This window comes from Lepidochelys kempii, chromosome 13, assembly GCF_965140265.1.
Source record: "Lepidochelys kempii isolate rLepKem1 chromosome 13, rLepKem1.hap2, whole genome shotgun sequence".
In the NCBI taxonomy this organism is placed as follows: Eukaryota; Metazoa; Chordata; order Testudines; family Cheloniidae; genus Lepidochelys; species Lepidochelys kempii.
The window spans coordinates 19,454,781-19,474,702 of NC_133268.1; the positions used below are offsets into that span (position 1 = coordinate 19,454,781).

Here is a 19,922-nt window from a genome sequence, read left to right on the forward strand (position 1 = left end):
ATGGCCTATAGATTAGTGTTTCCATACCCACTAAGCCAGCTAGTCCTCCACAAGCCAGACATATCTTTCTTATTTCCACAAGTCAGCCGGCTGGTGACTATTTTTGCTCTTGGATAAACAAGGGATATTAGTTTTATAGGCCAATGGAGTGTTCTGAAATCTAGGCTGACTACTCAGGCCAATTGCACTCACTGAGGTAAGAAATGTCTGAGAGGTTTGCTTCCCCCCATGCAGTAAGTGCCAGATATATGGAGAAATGTGTCTTGGGAAAATTTCCCAATTCCCATTAAAGCTAAGTTTTAATCGGCTGTTAATATGATTGACATAAGGGCAGGGCTTTGGAGCTGTGCTCCGGCTCCGCTCCAGCTCCAGGCAAAAACCTGCAGCTCCACTGCTCTGGAGCTGCTCCTCAGGCTCCACTCCAAAGCCCTGCATAAGGGACTGATCCAGCTCTCACTGAAGAGGAGTCTTTCCATTGACAGGAGTTGATTTAGGCCCTAACAACCAAAGATCCTTATATCAGGGAGACCTTGAGAGTTTGCAAATAAGGATGCATGATAGGGAAAGGCTGCAAAGAGCCAATGTAGCAGCTGGAGGGGAGGGAAATACGATGGAAATCCACACAAAATTAGAACTGTGTGAATAACCAATTTTTTGGTTCACTGGCAATTTTAAAAAATTGGTTTGTGTTGACCCGGAAAAAAATGGTTTGGAATCTTGGGTGAATTGAATATTGACAAAAAATTGTTTTGGGTCCAATGATATATTTTGTTTCAGTTTTGACCATTTTAAAGGGGTTTTGATGTTATTAAAATAAATTAAAGGACATTTCAAAAAGAAAAGTTATTTTGAACCAAAAAATATCAAAAGACTTTGTTTTGAAAATGTTAGAATGAAAGATTTCGACTTTTTCTGAAATCTTTTAGCTTTTGCAGGGGAGGGAGGGGACAAACATTTTGGCAAAATTGACATCAATTTTCAAAAAGCCACAGAAGCTACATCCTTCTCCAAAGACGTTTCAGCTGAAAATTGTTGCTCAGCTCTACACACAACACAAACCCTTCAGAAAAGTCCACAGCACAAAGACCCTTGGCAAACAGAGAGACTGTCAGTCTGGAGAAACAGACTCTCTGCTTAGTGAACTATTGGATTAGCTGCTCTGACCACACAGGCTTTGGAGCTTCTCTTTGCTGGTAAACTTCTGGGGGACTTGAAAGTTGCAGCCAGCCTACCATGTGTGCATCATTTTGCAGGCATGTGATTTGCAGGGCAGTGTGTCATTGGGCTGCCAACTCTCCAGGATTGCCCTGGAGTCCCCAGGATTAAAGATTAATTTTTAATTAAAGATTCTATTGTGTGATGAAACCTCCAGGAATACGTTCAACCAAAATTGGCAACCCTAGTGTGTCATTCAATGGAATAATAAACAGTATTTTGGAATGATAAAATCTTGAACTGAAATAAAATTAAATTGAACCAGAGAAACTGATTCTAAGGGAAACTAACCCTTTCCTCCGTAGAAGGCTTCCTGCTACAGTATTTGTCAAACAGCCTTTGACTCCCTCTGCTGGCTGCAGGTGTGTAATGCCCTGAAGGAGTACAGCAAAGCCCAGCAGAAATGACCCTAATTTATTTATGTGCCAGCTATCTTGATTGGCAGTAGCAGGGACATCCCTGGTATTTTAGATAAGTATTCAATGCTTTTGTGCTTTGTCCCTTTGGAGACTTCTCCTTGTCCCCTGTATTGCAATGCAACAGAAAGGCATGTCTCCTCCCCCAAGCTCCTATCTGTAGCTTTCGAACTCTGGCAGGTCTGGAGACTGAACATATGTTACTTATTATTATTTATTATTTGTGTTCCTGTAGCACCTCAGAGCCCCAATCATGGACCAGGACCCAACTGTTCTAGGTGCTGGACAAACGCAAAACAAAAAACAGTCCCTGCCCCAAAGAGGTCACAGTCTAGGTAACAAGGAATGTTCAGACACTAAGATGAACCATGAGCAAGAAGAAATCAGATGATCTTAAAGGTGACAGCTCCTGATTGATCCAAAATAATCCTCAGGAATAAACTAACCCACCCAAATGCCCCACCTCATGTCATGGCACTGTTGGGGGCTCCGAGGTGTAGGACTCTTGCTGAAAAATACTGTAGCCTCTTTATATAAGGAAAGGACACAGGCTCTCTTCCCTCAGGGAAAAAACCTGCATTTCCTCCCTCCAAATAAAAGATCATAAAATCATATTTACAGGTTAAACCCTAAACGAGTCTGTATTATAAGGAAGTAGCTGACTGTTGCTTATTAAGCACTTGTGCTTGTTTCATTGTAACTGGAGCCTGTGTTCCGTTTTAGCCACTATCTGTGACCCACATGGTGTCAGTCATAATCCCTGAAGTGTCTGTAATTCTCTGGATGAGTCACTCCTCGATGGGCGACCACACCTAAATGCTGCAGAAATTGCCAATGGTGGCTCAGTAGAGGGTGCTCTTCTCTTTGAGCCTACACCTCCTGTGTGAGCGAGGGGTGCGATTCCCAGCTTGTGTTGGTATACTTGGGCTAGCTCTCGCTGAGCTAGTGCGCTAAAGGTAGCGTCCTGGCTGCAGCAGCACCGGCGGCAAGCCGTCCAGAGGACGTACCCCCGGGGCCCAGGCGGGTTTGTACTCAAGGCAGCTAGCTAGTGCCGCCACTCGCTGCTGCCTGTGCTACCATGGCTACGTTTCTATTGTTAGCCCGCGAGCTCATGAGAGCTAGCCCAGGTGTGTCAGTGCAAGATGGGACTCGCAGCCCGAGCTCCAAGTCTAGACATAGCCTGAGTCGGGGCAGAAACAACACCCCTAGCAGGGTAATAAGAAGCACTGTGCTACTGGAGGTACCACGTTTTGAGGTGAGCCGTGAAAACGACATTCCTGAATACATAAGGTCATGAAAGACCCCAGGCTATTGTCCGGTAAAACTAAAGGTTGGTCAATCCAGAGGCCTGGCCAAATTCTAGCTCAGATGATCACAGTCTGCTGACCTATATTCCCCCTGAAACTTCACGCAGGTCCAAGTCTTCTGTCCTAACAATGAACCTAGAACCACAGTTCCTCACTCCCTCTCTTGAACTGCTGTGTAGCTGTGCTGCATGTTGTTAAACAGCTACCATGCTCCACCTCACAGGTAGCTATGTTACAGTAGTGGATTAAATGATCTCTACAAATGGGCTGTCCCTTTCCCACCTCAGTGGAGGATTAGTTAAGCACCTGAAGTTCCTCACATGAAGACAGTCAATAGAAAAGGACAAGCTAACTAAGACTCTTGGATTCTACATCTTGCCAGCAAAGGCTAGATAGGCTTCCCTAGAGCATGCAGTAATCCCTAGAGGAATAATTTTGTTGCTCTGGGGCATCCTTTGCCTTTGACTGGATGATTGAGGTGCAGCTCCCAGCTTCAGTGCACTTTAAGGTTAGTTCTTTTATGAGAGAGCCAGTGTCTCTCAGGCCCTGCAGTGGAGCTGTGACCCCAGTTTCCTAGTTTGGCACTCCAGATGCCTGTTGATATTTTTTCATCTGAGTTCATGACCCAAAGATGTGACATGGCCTGGCCTATTTAGATACCCATGCTTGCTCTAGAAGGTGTCAGATCCGAGTCACACTAGTTCTATAAGGCACACCCCTCCTAAAACATGATCTGACTAAAACAAAGTATTCCCTCCACCCCAGGTCATAATGTGACCAGCCCCTTTAAGGGTCAGCAGGCTCCAGTGCACCTGCGACTGATTACCTGCGGGCCCACTGGGCTTACGGTAAGGCACCTGTGCTTTATAAAGTGGGGAGTAGAAACTGTTCAGGCTGCAGCTGATGGTGGTTTCTCTCTCAGGTGATTAGCTTGTTCTAACTCAGAGACTTTAAGTTTGGGAGCTCTGGTCAGGGTCCTGAGTGAGGACCTTATGAACCGATTATTGTAATTGCTCCTTTCCTGAAACTCCATTAAAGGGCACATGCTATTCTGTGAGTATGTGTGGCTCACTTCTCCTTGCCCAGATCTGTTAAAGCTGAACTTTCATCCAATAGAAAGAAATTAAGGTAGGTCACACCTGCTGTGCCATGCTAAGCCACAGGGGGGCATGTGAGGACAGCCTATGCTCTTACACCCCACTTTTGGTATCTGATACTCTACAAGTCCCTGAAGATCAATTCCAGATCAGTTTCTAGCTAAAATATGATGTGTCTAGCAACTTTAATGCGCAGCTGGAGGAAACACCGTTGAGGAATATAACTACAAAATAGGGTAAGAAACATTCATCCCTAGGACAATGGGATTTAATATTTCAAATTCCCTTAAGTGGCTGCTGAATCAGAGATACTAGAGATTAGACAGACCTATTAGTTTTCCTGGATGTCACCCAGAGAAGGGTTGTAATTTATTATATATTTACTAGTGTTTTGGCCAATGAGTTTTAAAAACCCCAAGCATAAGGGCTTCCACTGCTTTCCTTAGAGACTATCCCATACCCTGATACCTCTCCATCTAGATTTTCCTGATACTGAGCTAACATTTTTGTAATGCCATCCTATTTCTCACAGTGGAGCCCCCACTTTCATATACACCCACTAATAATTCCTTTCCCTTCTTAAGGTTCACACCCTTCAGATGCTGCCAGACTCTCAAGCACCCTGATCAATTTTGTTGCTCTTCACCCAACTCACTCCAATTTGTGTCAATACCCTTCTGGAACTAAGGTTCCCAAAACTGAACAAAATATTCCAGGCACAGCCACATCTGACCCATATAGAGAGCGATAATAATCTCTCTGCTCCAGGACACCTTAGAAGTGTAGCCTCAAAATTCCACAGGCCTTTTCTGTGGCCATTTCACACTGCAAATGCATTTAATTTGTTGTCAGCTGTGTCCACTAAATGGTTGTAAACTTCAGGAACTTTGTCTTCATACTTGCTTGCAAAGTGAACAGCACCAAGAGGGTGCTATATGCATAATAAATCAAATAAAATAAAACAATGCCTCTCTCAACTAGGTCTCTTTCAGCATTTCTGCTTCTTAGGTTTCTCCCTGTCACTGAGCTGCCTAAATTATTTTTTCTTGGCTCTTTCAGGTGTGTGTTTCCTGAATCTACTTGTTTAAGTGTGATTTGCTTTAATGCAAAAGTTATTGCCCCTAACTCAATGTAAATTTATTCTGAATCTCATTATGATAGATAAAGATGAATTAAATACTGGACTGGAAGTTGGTGGTTGCCTAGGGACTAGTGATCATGACCTGACTACATTCAATATTGGAAAACAACAGGACAGTCATAACTAGTAATATCTTCAAAAGGGCTAATTTCCCAAATCTGAGGAAAACTGTGAGCAAAATTGATTGGGAAGACAAATTTAGACAGAAAAATGTGAATAAAAATTGAGAATTCTTTAAGAATAGTTTATTATATGGTTAAAAAGCCATCATTCTACTAGCAAAAAAACAGAACAGCTTTGACTAAAAGCCCATCCTAGTTCAGCAGCGAAATGAAGGCAGCAAGTAAAAATAAATAAATATTTAATATACCTATAACAAATTAATAAGGACTAGATAGCAATCTGCATATATTAGAATTTATTAAGTGCAGAAAATTGATGAGGGAAGCTAAAGACACCTGAAAAAAAACCATAGCTGCCAGGGATAAAGTTAAGAAGTTTTTTCAAATATACTAGGAACAAAAGAAATTCTAGCAATGGTATAGGTTAGATGAATATGGTAAAATTATTAATAATGATACAGAAAAGGTAGAAGTGTTCAATAAATAGTTCTTTTCTCTATATGGAAAAAGTAGAATGAAGTACGCATATTGTAGGAGAATGACAAAGTGCTGTCCATTCCACTAATAACTGAAAAGGATGTTAGACATCTGCATCGAGTGATGAACATTTTTAAATCAGCAGTGCAAGATAACTTGCACCCAAGAGTCCTAAAAGAGTTGATTGAGGAGATCTCTGGTCCACTGATGTTAATTTTTAATAAACCTTGGAATACTAGGAAAATTCCAGAGGGGTGCTAATATTGGGCAATAGTCAAAGAAGGACAAGTGGGATGATGCAGGTACCTATGTGCCAGTTTGACTGACATCAATGTAGGCAAACTAATGACAAGCTGATATGGAATTCAACTGATAAAGAATTAAAGGATAGGAATATAATTAATGCCAGTCAACATGGTATTATAGAAAATAGGTCTTGTCAATAAATCCAATTTCATTCTTTGATAAGATTATAAATTTGTTTGATAAGGGTAACCATGTAGATATAATGTCCTTAGACTTTTACATGGTGTTTGACTCAGTACCACACAACTTTTTGATTTAAAAAAGGCACTATGCAATATCCATAAAGCACACACTATATGTATTGCAAACTAGCTAACAAGCAAAAAGAAAAGGAGTACTTTTCTAACACATTTATTTGAGCACAAGCTTTGATGAGCTACAGCTCACTTCATCAGATGTATTGGACGTAGCTCACGAAAGCTTATGCTCAAATAAATGTTAGTCTCTAAGGTGCCACAAGTACCCCTTTTCTTTTTGCGAATACAGACTAACACGGCTGCTACTCGAAACCTAGCTAACAAGCAGATCTCAAAAAATAGTTGTCAATAGCGAAATAATCATTGACTATGGATGCTCTGACACGGATGGGTTTGTTGTACCAAGAAGCAGGGCCCCGCTGGGACCAGTGATCCTGCAGGCAGCCCCAGTGCTGGGCTGGGGACTGTGGTCTCTGCAGGGGGTTGCACTGTGATATGCAGACCCTGCTCTGCTGGCAGGACCTGGAGCTGCTTCCCCAGCCCCAGGAGGGTGAAGGTACCAAGGTGTGGAGTGCACAAGAACACACACACCTGGAAGGTACCACAACGTGGGGGGGGACATATCCTCACCCCCCCCCGAAGGTACCATAACATGTGGGGTGGGGAGACATGGCACATCTTGACCCCCTCCCCATTCAGGTATAACAGTGGGGGGCAGCCTCACACCCCAGAAAGCATAGCAATGTGTATGGGGGTGGGGGGGACAGCCTCACCCCCCTGGAAGGTACCACAACGCGTTGAGGGGTAACGGCCCATCCGGCCACCCCGCACCCCCAGAAAGCCCTACAACACGTGGGGGAGCAGATCCTCCCCCCCCCCGGAAGGTACCACAACGGCGGGGGGGGACACCCTGACCCCCCACGGAAGGTACCGGGGGAATTAATGCGCCCCCTCCCCCACGCCGGAGCCCTGGCGTTCAGCGCGTGAGCTCTGCCGCCGCCTTTGCGTCACTTCCGGCGGGCTGTGGGCGCTGTGGTTCCGGGGTCACGGTGTCTGATCCCCCGGAACGGTTCCTCCTGCTCGGAGCCGGCGCTCCGGTAATTTGCCTGGGGAAGGCCCGGGCGATGGGGCGTGGCGGGCCGGCGTGAGGAGAGAGACAGTGGGGGAGGGGTGGCCTCTCTTGCCGTGGGACCGAGCGCGTGGAGGGGCCGGGGGCGCCCCCCCCCGGATTGGGGGGCTCGGTGCTGTCGCGGGGGGGGGAGGGTCTGTGACATTGATACAGGGCCTGGGAGGCTGCCAGTCTTGCCCCTGGCGCAGTGGCCGGGACCTGGCCCCTGTGCCCGACTGAGCAGGGTCCCCTGCCTGGGGGCAGGTGTTTAGGGAAATCGGCCCCCTCCCAATCGCGCATGGGCGCCAGCTGTGGTGCCTAAAGGGCTGACAGCCCCGGCTGCGAACAGATGGGGGTGATGCTTAGCCCTTGCTGCTGGTATCCAGACTACTACCTAGCCTCCCTGGGGTGTGACGAGAGGAGACACGTCCCAGGAAACAACCCAAACGCCCATCCTGCTCCCTCGCACCGAGGCCCTAGGTTCTGCTGCAGAAGATGAAAGGATCAGTTTATGCCGTTGCATCAGGGAGTTGATCCTGTCCGATGTTTATACAGATGATCCCTACTCAGTACTCTAGGGGAAGGCACAGCCTTCCCGTCGCCCAGCACCTCTTTCAGAAGGGCTCTGTGCAGGTGAATGGGAATCACAGTAGCCACAAATTTAATCCTATTTTTTCCTAGTGCCAGTCCCAAGTCAAGCTCCAAGAAATAACTCAAATATAGTATTTCATCCTTTATTCTCTTCCCCTCTCCCTTGTCCACTCACCAGATGTCCCTAACCCCTGTTTGCCAGAAGCTGGGAATGAGCAACAGGGAATGGATCGCTTGATGATGACCTGTTCTGTTCATTCCCTCTGGGGCACCTGTCATTGGCCACTGTTGGAAGACAGGATACTGGGCTAGATGGACCTTTGGTCTGACCCAGTATGGCCGTTCTTGTGTTTAGGCAATAAAGGACTCTGCAACATAATTCATATTTCCAGTTTGAAGGTATCTGCTGTTTAATCTGCTATATATTTGAGGAACTGTTGCAATAAGAATTTGTTTCTGTATCCACTACACTTCTCCAGTCTGTGCACTGCAGTACTTTCCAGTATAATTAAGACAGGTACTTCTGGAATGCTACACATCTGACTATAAAGTATCTAATTGCCAAAATGATATAAATGTCATAAATGCTCATTGGCAGTTACACACCACTTTGTAGGGGATCTCAATGAAAACTTCCTGCTGCAAGCCGATAGAAGAGTTTCTTAGGGTAGTGATTGTGACTTGACCAATGCCTTATGCAGAGACTTAGAAAACTTCAGTCAGCTGTATTGATACAGATCTGTTGGTGTAAGAGACCCTAAAAATCCCAATCAGGACAATTTATATCCAAATAAAAACTGAAAGTAAATGAAATGCTAATACAAACTTATGTCTCTTTGATCTATTGCTCGCAGTTTATTGGTGGCACAGCTCCATAGCTCTGTCATCATCAACTGACTTATGTGCAAAAGCTTCTTCTAATATTATTTTATACCGTTTTGGGGCATAAAACAATGACATGGTCTAGTAATCTGATTCTAGGACAGGGACACAGGAACTCCTGAACGCTAATTCTGGCTCTAATACCAATTCCCATTGTGCCTGTGATTGAGCCACTTAGCCTCTCTGTGCCATAATTTTCCCACCTGTGTATTGGGGATAATACATATCATGTAAATACTAAGCATTATGACTGATAGTATGGGGATTATTTGTTGTGTGCGTTGTTTTGGACAGACTTCCTGCTAACTAATGTCAGGAGACAGTGGTTGTACCCGAACAAGCCCATCCGTGGGGTCTCCATCAGATAATGAGTTCCTGCCAGATCGGCCAAGGTATGTGTGCTCACTGTCTCCTGAACTTATTGCCAAGGCTCGTGAAGAGCTGCAGGAGAAACCTGAATGGAGGCTTCGTGATGTGCAAGCCCTCCGAGACATGGTGTGTAAGGATTACCCTACTCTGGGCACATGTCTGGACGATGCTTTCTTGCTAAGGTTCCTTAGAGCCAGGAAATTTGATTATGACCGAGCGCTACAGCTTCTGGTGAACTATCACAGCTGCAGAAGGAGCTGGCCTGAGGTCTTCAATAACTTGAAACCATCTGCAATTAAGGCTGTCCTAGCATCTGGCTTTGTCACTGTGCTGCCTCACTTGGACACTGAGGGACGCCACGTTGTCTGCATTCGTCCAGGTATTGTAATGCCTGAATTCCCTGGTTGGAACAAGATTCTTTGTGTCTTTGAGGTATCTCTGACTGTGCCAAAGTCTGTTTCTTGCTCCCTTGCAGACACTGGTGACTCTTGCAGATTACATGGTATTGCTTCCTTTTGAAATCTGAAAAGTTACTTGTGAAAGGATTAATGTCTGTTGTTTGCCCAATTTAGATCACTTTTTTCCTATTTTAGCAATAGCTGCAGTTGACTAAAACCAAAAATACAAAGTGGGTTAATGTGGTTGCCTGATGATTTGAGAAAAATATGAATGTGCAATCAGCCTGAGATAGCAATAAGTCTGCTGTCTTCTAGATGCACATTTATAATAAGCCTCTTTGACAACAAGCTGGGGGTTCAAGGTGGGGCAAAGAGCCTCTGACATCCCAAATCTGCTTTCAGTGCTGCCAGGTTTGCTGTAAACTGTTTTCATACTTTGCTTTCCCGTCTACCTGCTTTCTTTCTGAGATAAAATGATTTCTCTTCTAGTAATCTGTGCTGGGGAAAGTAGGGGGTTCGTAAGATCACAGTCTTTGCTCCTTGAAGTAAGTATGGCATCTTGCTTGAGAAATGTTACTGTGAACTAGGAGTGTGGGTGTTAAAGAATAACTTTGGAGTTCTGGGAAATAGATCATCATTTTTTGGCATATATATATAGTCATTTTATATTTACTTTCCAAATAACCATACGTTTTGTAACCTTAGACAGATGGACACCAAGTAATTATCCAATTACTGAGAACATTCGTGCCATATACTTAACATTAGAAAAACTCATTCAGTCTGAAGAGACCCAAGTGAATGGAATTGTAATCCTTGCAGACTACAATGGAGTCAGTTTATCTAAGGCATCTCATTTTGGTCCTTTTGTAGCCAAAAAAGTGATTGGAATTCTTCAGGTAAGACCTGCCTTGTGCACTGTAAACTACTGCTTCTATGTCTAGAGTTCTGCTAATGCTAACAAAAATATTCATATGTTGGCTTTTACCTGAATGCTTTTAAAAATGCGTTTCTGCCTTCTGCCAGCTCTTAACTGGTTGATGCTGGCTGCTAATGGGTCTGACTTTATACTCCGAGCCTCCCAAGTCTGCTGCTACTTTGGGAACTTGAAGTTTGAGTTGTTGAGCCCGCTTGCCATCTGGTAGGGGGAGGATACATGAAGTAAGACTAGGAAGAAGAGACCCCCTTGCTGATCTTTGAGTGTTGATAATATGCTCTGCTGTACAAATGGTCTTTGCTAAAGGAGCTTCCAATCTAGATGGGACATAGAACCATTCACACACTGAGCCTTGGGTGATTGCGCAGATTTCAAGTGGTGCTGCAGGAATTTTGCAGAGTTGACTTTTGAAAGTCTTCCCTGAAAGTTGTGTTTTGAGGAAAGATTTCTAAGAGGAAAGAGGTTGAGAAGAGAGAGGCTGCTCCAAGCCTAGGGGGGCAGCATAGAAGGAAGTGCAAAGCAGACATAGGTTACTTTGTCTGAGTGGCAGGAGAGGAACATAATTTTAGTTGTAGCATTTTCTGTAGTCTAGAGCAGGGGCGGACAAACTTTTTGGCCTGAGGGCCACATCGGGTTTCCGAAATTGTATGGAGGGCCAGTTAGGACCCCTGCCCCATCCAACCACTCCTTCTCCCTGACGGCCCCTGGAACCCCTGCCGCCTCATCCAACCCCTCCCTCCTTCCTGACTGCCCCCCTCCCAGGACCCCTGCCCCCATTCAACCGCCCTGTTCCCTGCTCTCTGACCGCCCCAACCCCTATCCATACCCCGCCACCTGATCCCCGCTCCGAACTCCCCTGCCCTCTATCCAACACACACACACACACCCTTACCACGCTGCCTGGAGCACTGGTGGCTGGCAGTGTTACAGCCGCACGGCTCAGAGCACTAGGACAGGCAGCCATGCTGCCCGGCTGGAGCCATCCATGCCACCGTGCAGCACAGAGCACCAGGTCAGGCTGCGGCTCTGCAGCTGCGGTGCCTAGCAAGATCTCACAGCCCCGCCGCCTAGAGCATTGCGCCGGCAGCCTGGCGAGCTGAGGCTGCAGGGGTGGGGGCTAGCCTCCCAGGCCAGGCAGGACGGTCCCGCAGGCCGGATGTGGCCCATGGGCCGTAGTTTGCCCACCTCTGGTCTAGAGGGGAGCATGGTAATGTAACTGTGGGCAAGCTCCTCTTGAATGACTTTCTTCTTCCCGTGAGCTTTAGTCTAGTCTGAGCTGTGCATGCTTTTTTGCTGGATCCCTGCAGGGAGAATGGGGAGAGTTCCGTGGAGACAAGAATAGACACTTAATTGCACACTGGCTAATACTTCTCACCGTTCTTACAGAAGTTCCACAATCTGAACATGATTGTTTTGCAAAGTTCTGTCTGAATCCACAATGAACTTACACAAGTAAAACGGGTGATAAATTTCAATTGATAAATACAGATATAATAAAATAATTACACAGAAGTTTGGGTGAGGGACTAATACTTATTTAACTTGCCATTGAAGACCCCAGTTGAAATATGGTGTAAGTCACATGTGAGATGAGTGTACTAGTTCTTATTTTAAAGCAGATGCTATTTGGCACACTTTGAAAGCCTGTGGTGAGAGGAGACGACCCCAGGGCTAGAATAATCGGAGTTTTTGCTAGCTAGATTTGGGGTAACTTGGCTGACGCATGCAAAGAAGCTTGCCCAGATTCTGACCACACTACCTTGCTTTTGCAAGAGTTATCAATCTCTCGCTGCCAAGAGCCCCCAGCTTCATTAAACATTTTACAGAGGGAAAACATTTGTGCAGTGCAAGTGTCCACTCTTTAGTCCAAGCAATGAATGCGTTCTCTGTACGGCCAGAGTTGGTTATTGGAAGAGGGAAGCGTCAGTAACTCAATGATGAGACCATAATCCTTAAAAACACCTTTTTCCTTTAGTGATTCTTCCTACTGAAAGCCTCCCAGTGAAAGCACCATGACTAACCTTATTTTTTAATTGCAATTTATACTGCAGAGCCCTGTGTTCCACTGGCAGCTGAGACAGCCTTCTAACCTCCCTCTGCTCCATGTGCTGATGTGGTGTCCACCAGTGTAGGGCCCCTTTATCTTTTGCAGTCAATTTGACCAACTGTTCAGATTTCCAGTTGAATAGTAGCAATAGGTTTTCTCCTTCTGTGCAAATACATGAAAGTTTTCCCAAATAACATGGGCTCTGACCTTTAATCATTTAAAATGCTTTGTTTAAAACATGGGCTTCTTTCTGGCCAGTCAGTGCTTTTGATTCCCCAGTAGTACAGGGAATCTGACCCTCAGAATCCAGGGTCATTCATTTTGCGTAATTTTTATATAGGAGCTGCTCCTGCCTTAATTAAAAACATATTTTTTCAAAAGAAGACTGGGGCAAAAGTAGAGACGTAGTAAATGAAATGTACTATTGGTGGTACATCTCCTGATCCAAGAGTGCTGTCAGGCTCTATGTGAGTGCCAGACACTCTGGTTTTTGTCCGATTCTTGCACCCATATACTTTACTTCACTGCATCAATTTACATTTGAACTGCAAATAGAATCTTGGGAGCAATTGGGTTGTGTGGGCAGTCAGTGTCAGGAAGGTTAAATAGAAAAAGCTGTCCAGTGTTTCTAAACCGCTGTAAAAATCTCCTCCTTCCCCAGGATGGTTTTCCCATTCGAATCAAAGCTGTCAATATTATAAATGAGCCTCGCATATTCAAAGGAATTTTTGCCATCATCAAGCCTTTTCTGAAGGAAAAGATAGCAAACCGGGTAAGTGATTGTGCCTTTTAATATTGGACTTAATGACAGGCTCTTTGCTGGACATGAAATGTAATGAATATTGAAACAGATAAAAGTTGGAAATGGCAGTGTCCTTTACTCAATCTGCCTGTGACTATATCATCCTTTGCTTCCTGGCTTTTGTCTGGCTCTGTCATAACTGTATCACTTTGAACATGCCAAGGGTTAGGGAGACTGGTCAGTAGGATTTCTCAGAAGAATGACAGAAGTGATTGGCTTTCTTTGATAAATACAACTTGACATTTTACCTGGTTAAATGCACATTTTTAGGACCTATATTATGTAATCAGTATAGTAACTTTCTTCTGGAGTTGGGATTATTGAGCCAACAGCATCCTATGCATTAATGTTATGTTTGTTGGAGGAAATCTTCTGAGTTGTCCTTTCTCTCACTCCTCTTTATTCTTTCCCTTCCTTTCTCAAAGGTCCTGTGTTGTTGTAACTTTCTCATCAGCTAAACAGGTTGGATGCAGTTCCCCCTGCAGTTCGTTGATTCTTCTCTTTCACATGCAGAAGAGGATGCCTCTCTCCACAAGGCTGAGTGCTGCCTTCTCTGCACTCCCAGTCCTTGTGAATGAGTTTAGACTCAAACTGAACTGGAAACATAGTTATTGTGATTAAGATTTACTAGCTGGATCGCCTATAAGGCGAGACTTTCAAACAGGTATCGAACTGGCTTCTGCTCTTGCATGCACAATGTTGTGCACTGTCCTTTGCAAAAAGAAAATGATGTTGCTTGCAATTGTGCATGCAGAGCCAGTTGAAATATGCCCCCTTAGAATTATTTAAAGAGCAAAATAGACTCTCCCTACTTGTCATGTGCTGGTCTCGCTGGAGTTTTAAAATGCTTAATTACAAGCTGAAAAGGTTTCTGATACTTTAATAAAATATATTTTGGGATTTTCTTCCTTAGTTTTTTCTTCATGGCTCTGATTTGAATTCTCTTCATCAAAACCTTCCACAAAGGATCCTTCCTGAAGAATATGGTGGCACGTCAGGGAAGCTGGATGTCGCTGCCTGGAATGAGTTGCTGCTCGCCTCGGAAGAGGATTTTTTGCATGACTTCTCTCAGCTGGTTCTTCCAGGTGACAGCTCACCATCTGAAGCTGTAATGAGTGGGGATGCTGAGGAGAAGCAGAGTGAAGAGCCTCTGCGAGGCATGAAACCTCAACTCTACTACTGTTATTAACAAGTCAGTTAAAGGAAGTTTTTCCTTGCACAGTCAGTCTAGATGCCCTGTCCTGTTCTGAAAGGAGTAAGAACACAGTGGGGTTATGAACTCTTCCTTACCCCAAACCTCCAGTTTGTGAGTAGAGGCATTTTACGCTGTGGAACCAAAGCAAGTTAAAGTGGGTGAGATGGGGGGGCAAGGCAGAGTTCTCTTTGGAATCTAGGCAGGTCACACAATTCCCAAGCCACCTCAAGTGTTAAGGATTGTTAATCTCAGTGTGAAAGATGCAGTCTAGCAAATTCCTCTTAATAGTAGTGAGAGAAAAAATATCTCATTAGAGTGAATCTCATAAGTGTGTCTCTCAGGGTAAAAGGCAGAAAAGACTTGCTAGTTTGGCAATCATCAGAAAATAGCATCATCACTGCACCCTGCAAAGTGAAGCTCTGTCAGTGGAGATTGTCAGAAATGTCCAAGTCACAGTCCTGGACCTAATTACCTGGTCCTGTCTGTGTACTAGCATGTTCCAGGAGTATCAGAATGTGTACTGGAGCTTCTCCCTGATATTTTGCACACTCTGTGTGTGTAGAATTCCTAACAGATTTGCCCTTTGGATTTGAAAGGAGAAAGTTACCGTAATTTTGTAAACATTGTGACTAGTTATTTCAAAGCATAGTGTAATCAGACACAAATTCCACTTCCAGAAAATCGAGCCTTTCAGATCATGTATTGCGTAGCTTTTTTCCAATAAGATGCAACTTTGAATATTTACAACAATATAGACAACCTGAGAAGAAGTGAGGTCATTCACTCAGATATAATCAGTTGCTCTTTCCTTCAGCTCTTTCCTGCCTTACTTTTCAACTTCCCTAAGTAACTTAAATAGAATCTATGTGGAAAGATTTTGTAGCAGGTAGCATCTATAGAAGGCAATATTAAGTAAGAGAAAGCACGGTAGTTCTTGAGCTACATTACTTTGGATAGAATTTTTGAATCTGAGTCTTCGTAAACCAAATGCAGACAGATATTTTTAAAGAATGTTCAGATTTGTTGTATTGCCGTTGTTCTCTGTTCATGTTTGTCCTGATTTAAGTAACACTGTTGCTATTTGTCATCCCCTTGTCTTTGGATGGCAGCTTCTTTTGTAAAGTGTAGACTTTGGTCAGTTCTGTAGGGCTTAAGCTTAGGTTATGTGTTCCAGTACTTTAGATCCTTAGTTCTAATGTCAAATGAGGTTAACACGTTCTGCATCTGTGTAGGCTATTCCCCAAGTTCATTCTGTGTCATGGTATTGAATTTTAAATGAACTCTGAGCACATTATCTTTGCACGTCATGCACTATATAAATAGTGCAAAGGTGAAACCTCATTACAGCCAGGAAAGCACACCGCGTTATTTAAAAGGGTTTGTCAGTGGACAAGAACACTGATTATAACCAAACACCTCATCTTTATAGCACTTTTTAAATGGCTGGAATTTCTTTGGGGGGATAGGGAAGGTAAATCTTTTTACTGAGTGCCGAGTGGGAAACAGGGACCGGTTATCTTACTGTAAATATGAAAGGTATGGTCTCAAGGAGTTGGACCATCCTTTTCTCTGAGTGCCAAACTGTGCTTGTTTGAATGTCTCTTCCTAGATTACACCATAGCATAACTTTGTTGCCAAAAAGAGTTTGGGAAGGAATAGATTAGGGAAATCACAGCTCCCTGACTTGGTAAAATGCTAGCTCTTTTATTCAAGCGTGGGATTGGGTTTTGAAAGGACTAAAAAGTATAAAGTTTTTTCCAGTTAGCAGTTCATAGCTCCAATGGGGACAAGAAGTTCATATCCTGTCACTTGAACAGAAAGACTTTAACAGAACACTTTTACTGTTGTGTAGGATGCTGGCAAGAGTCTATTGAGAGAATATAGCTTTCTTCTTTCCTTCCCCTTTTTAGGTATGAAAGATAATAGGAGCCTGCCTCTAACATCAATGCATGACAGCCCCTGCCCCTTTCTATACTAGTCTTAATTTTCATGGGGGAAAGCATTTCAGGTGAGAAATATCATTCCCGTCATTAACAATCAGTCAGCCCCCAACTTTTGTGCAGACCTGGCAGAAATGCAGGGCTGACTAGTGTCCCTTCATTTGAGCAAAACTTTCCTCTCAGATGTACTGTGCAGTGCTTAACCTTCACGTTGCTTGCCGTTATTGTGGAGATAAATCCAGCTCTTCTTCCACCTAGCAAAATAAGCAGAATGTGGCATAGCTTAGGTTGACAATTATGGTTTTAAGCAATCTAACTAAATTAACTGCCAAAAATGTGTTGGGGTGTCTTGGATGGTTTGAGTGAATACTATTAATTTCCCTCTGTCCACCATGAAAAATTAAAAAAAAAAAACCACTCCAGGATGCAGCATTTGTCTTTGAAGTGGGTGCATGGCAGGCTTTATTCTTCCTCTTTCATGGTTGGGTGGTTTCCCCTCTAAGACTACATCTACACTGCATGCCCCTTTTGGTGGCATGTAGCATACACACACTGCATTTCTCCCTAGCACTAGTATAAAAAGCAGCACAGATGATAAAGTACTCCTTAGGTGAGTAGAGGAAAGACATGCCTAAAGCTGGTGCATATGTATCCTACTTGCCCACATAGTGCCTCCCTACTCACTGCTATTTTTAGCAGCATAGTGTCCTGCTGCTAGAGTCTTTCCCCAAAGCAGTGAAAGGTTCTGGCACTGAGGAGCCACCAGAGCCTCTCCTGCCCCAGAGCCTTTCCTTGGCATGTGTAGCTACATACCAGTGTGGATGCTGCCTCTGCCCTGCATGCCACCAGGGTGCAGTGTAGACATAGCCTAAGAGGAGCTGCTCTCAACTAGTGAAGAGGGAAAGCTCCATGTTAGAAAACTTAACTTCCTCCTTAAAAAGGATTTGTAGGGGGGAAAGTCTCCAGCAACCAGGGCAAGACCTGATTTTTTCAATGCTTTTTCACTGCTTTTTCACTCTGGCATGCCTTAAACTATGGCAACCAAACTAGATTTCATTTGTAGCCTCAAACCAAGGTCTTCTTTAGAAGACAAATTGACAGTTTGTAGTACTTTATCCTTAAACAAAATAGTTTTGGTCATCTTACTTGTAGATGGAGACTTAAGTTTTCCTCTCAGAACTTTTGTTTTGGAGTTGTTAGACTCTTTGGAATCTAGCTTTTAAATTCATGATAGCTCTGTCATCAGTAATACAGCATATGTAAACAAAGCCAGTACATTATCCATTACTATCAGCTGTAACTTTTCCTAATTCCCTCATGGGGGCAGATGCTTTGCTTGTCTTCCCAGAGAAAGTGTGGACTCTCACAAAAGGAACTAAGCTTAACATCTACATGCTGTTAATATTGGTACCCAAAGCACTATTTAAAAAAAAAAATTGTAGAAAAGTTGAGCTGTCAAGCCCTTTAATGACAGGCAGCCCTTGTGTCTCAGAGGTTGATGGAATTATGAAGCTAAATAGGTAGTGTAGTTGACAACAGGCCCACACTTCTAGTGACTTCTTATCTTTAAAGTAGAAGGGAAGGAAGAGCAATGGAGTTAACTCAAATCCCTTTCAGTATTAGAATTATCTGGCTGTTTCAACTAAACTTTTCTAAAAATCAGTTCCATGTGAAGCTAGCTGAGTGAAAACAATGTTAGAAGTAACAATTCTGGCTAGGCATTAACTGAGAGAAAGATACTCAAACTGCCTTGGGCAACCTTGACTGTCTCATGGGAAGTAGGACAAAGGTTAATTGCATACTGTAAATAAAATACTTGAATTTATATGAGGGCAAATAGGTGTTATATATTCAGAGGTCTTTTTCAGGGAATGAGGGTGTTTTGGCACAAGTTTAGTAATATACCTGATTGTTCAAATGATTTTGCTTTTTTGTTTAAGTGGACCTAAAGTTGTTAGGTTTAATATACATCTGTTATTTTGATAAAATGTTTATTTTTATATTGCATTTTATAAAATGGAGTGGTCGATGTATGTACTTTTATTATGCATGACTGGGTATTAAACAATTCTGTCATAACAATCTAGTTCATTTTAAGTGTACATGTACAATAATCTTTTTCAAAGTTAGGTTAGATGTCATGGAATCACTCCTAAAGATGCAACTTTAAACTTATTTCCCCTCTTGCATTTGTATTTAAGTTGTACTAAACTGAGCATGAGCTGCTTCACTCCTACTCAGGCAAACTGAACTCTTGATTCATTAAATATAGAGACATGAGGCCAATGCTTCCAGCAAGATGGTTGAAGTTAACACTTTTTGTTTTTGTTCAATCTACTTGAATGTTAAAGTTGGCTTAGTTAGCTCAACTGAAATGCCATTTGGCCATTTTAAACAAACAGTCTGAGAATCTTCATTAGGTGAAAGTAAGATGTGACCTGAGTCTGCTGAGATGCAGGAAGACATGTCTATTCCAACTAATTAACTAAACATAGATTTATCTCCTATTACGGGTACTTTAACTAACAGTAGATGGCATTTGGTAACTGGTAAAAACTCAAGTAGCCTAGTGTGCTGTACACTATGAAGTCAGCATCCAGGATAGAATATGAAATGAACATCTGTTGCCTAGTATCTACAACTACAATAAATAAAAAGGGAGTCCTAATATCTATAAATTATAAGGTTATCTGACTGCTAATTGTACTTTAGGGGTGGCTGTAGGATAGAAGATAGTGGGTAGGCTTTGCCTCTTGTCTAGCTTTTCCATCTTTCCACTCTCCTTCCTTACCAGCATACAGTTGTGTATTGTGTCCTTTGTTATAAACATACTTATTGGCCAAATTACAACTCCTTAGCATGTCCACTTCCTGCTATGGCTGAGAAACTTAAACATGGTCTTAGGCATGAATTGTCAGCAACATTTTACTAAAAAGAAAAAGGAGTACTTGTGGAACCTTAGAGACTAAAATTTGAGCATAAGCCTTCAGTGCCTTGCATAATGACAGGTTTCAGAGTAGCAGCCATGTTAGTCTGTATTCGCAAATACAGACTAACATGGCTGCTACTCCGAAACCTGTCATTTTACTGCATCCTAGTGCACATACAAAGCTAAAAATTGAAGACATAAGCTTGGATACCTACCTCCTTCTAGTAAAATAACTAGTGTTAGTGGTCTAATTGTAATAGTCCTCAGTCAAAAGATAAGTCCACTTTGCTATGTGTTTTGTAAGTGTGCTCATCACAGACTCACCATCCAACATATGATTCAGCATCAGAGGACTGGAATGAAGGTGTAATCACCATGTTTAAATCAGAGCATAGATTAAGTCATATGACACCACTTGAGCCACATAAAACTTTCCTTTAAGTCAT

The 19,922-nt window shown here is 43.2% G+C and overlaps 1 protein-coding gene across 5 annotated transcripts; it reads left to right on the forward strand.

Moving 5' to 3' along the window:
- Positions 1-7,293: 7,293 nt before the first annotated feature.
- TTPAL (alpha tocopherol transfer protein like) lies at positions 7,294-18,576 on the forward strand. 5 transcript variants are annotated; one of them, XM_073309586.1, is made up of 5 exons: positions 7,294-7,375; positions 9,154-9,607; positions 10,332-10,525; positions 13,272-13,382; positions 14,326-18,576. In XM_073309586.1, exons 2-5 carry the CDS (start codon positions 9,169-9,171, stop codon positions 14,599-14,601), a joined length of 1,020 nt encoding a protein of 339 aa, XP_073165687.1. In that variant the 5' UTR covers positions 7,294-7,375; positions 9,154-9,168; the 3' UTR covers positions 14,602-18,576. The 5 variants fall into 5 exon arrangements, with proteins under 5 accessions (XP_073165687.1, XP_073165686.1, XP_073165689.1 ...); XM_073309585.1 differs by having other exon boundaries at positions 7,322-7,375; positions 8,156-9,607; XM_073309587.1 differs by lacking the exon at positions 7,294-7,375 and adding an exon at positions 7,397-8,376.
- Positions 18,577-19,922: the final 1,346 nt, after the last annotated feature.

Excerpts from the sequence above, each read along its gene's own strand:
- TTPAL (XM_073309586.1), top strand. The coding sequence starts at position 9,169 with ATGTCAGGAGACAGTGGTTGTACCCGAACAAGCCCATCCGTGGGGTCT. Across the intron at positions 9,608-10,331 it reads CGTTGTCTGCATTCGTCCAG|ACAGATGGACACCAAGTAAT; the intron begins GTATTGTAATGC and ends TTGTAACCTTAG. Across the intron at positions 13,383-14,325 it reads AGGAAAAGATAGCAAACCGG|TTTTTTCTTCATGGCTCTGA; the intron begins GTAAGTGATTGT and ends TTTCTTCCTTAG.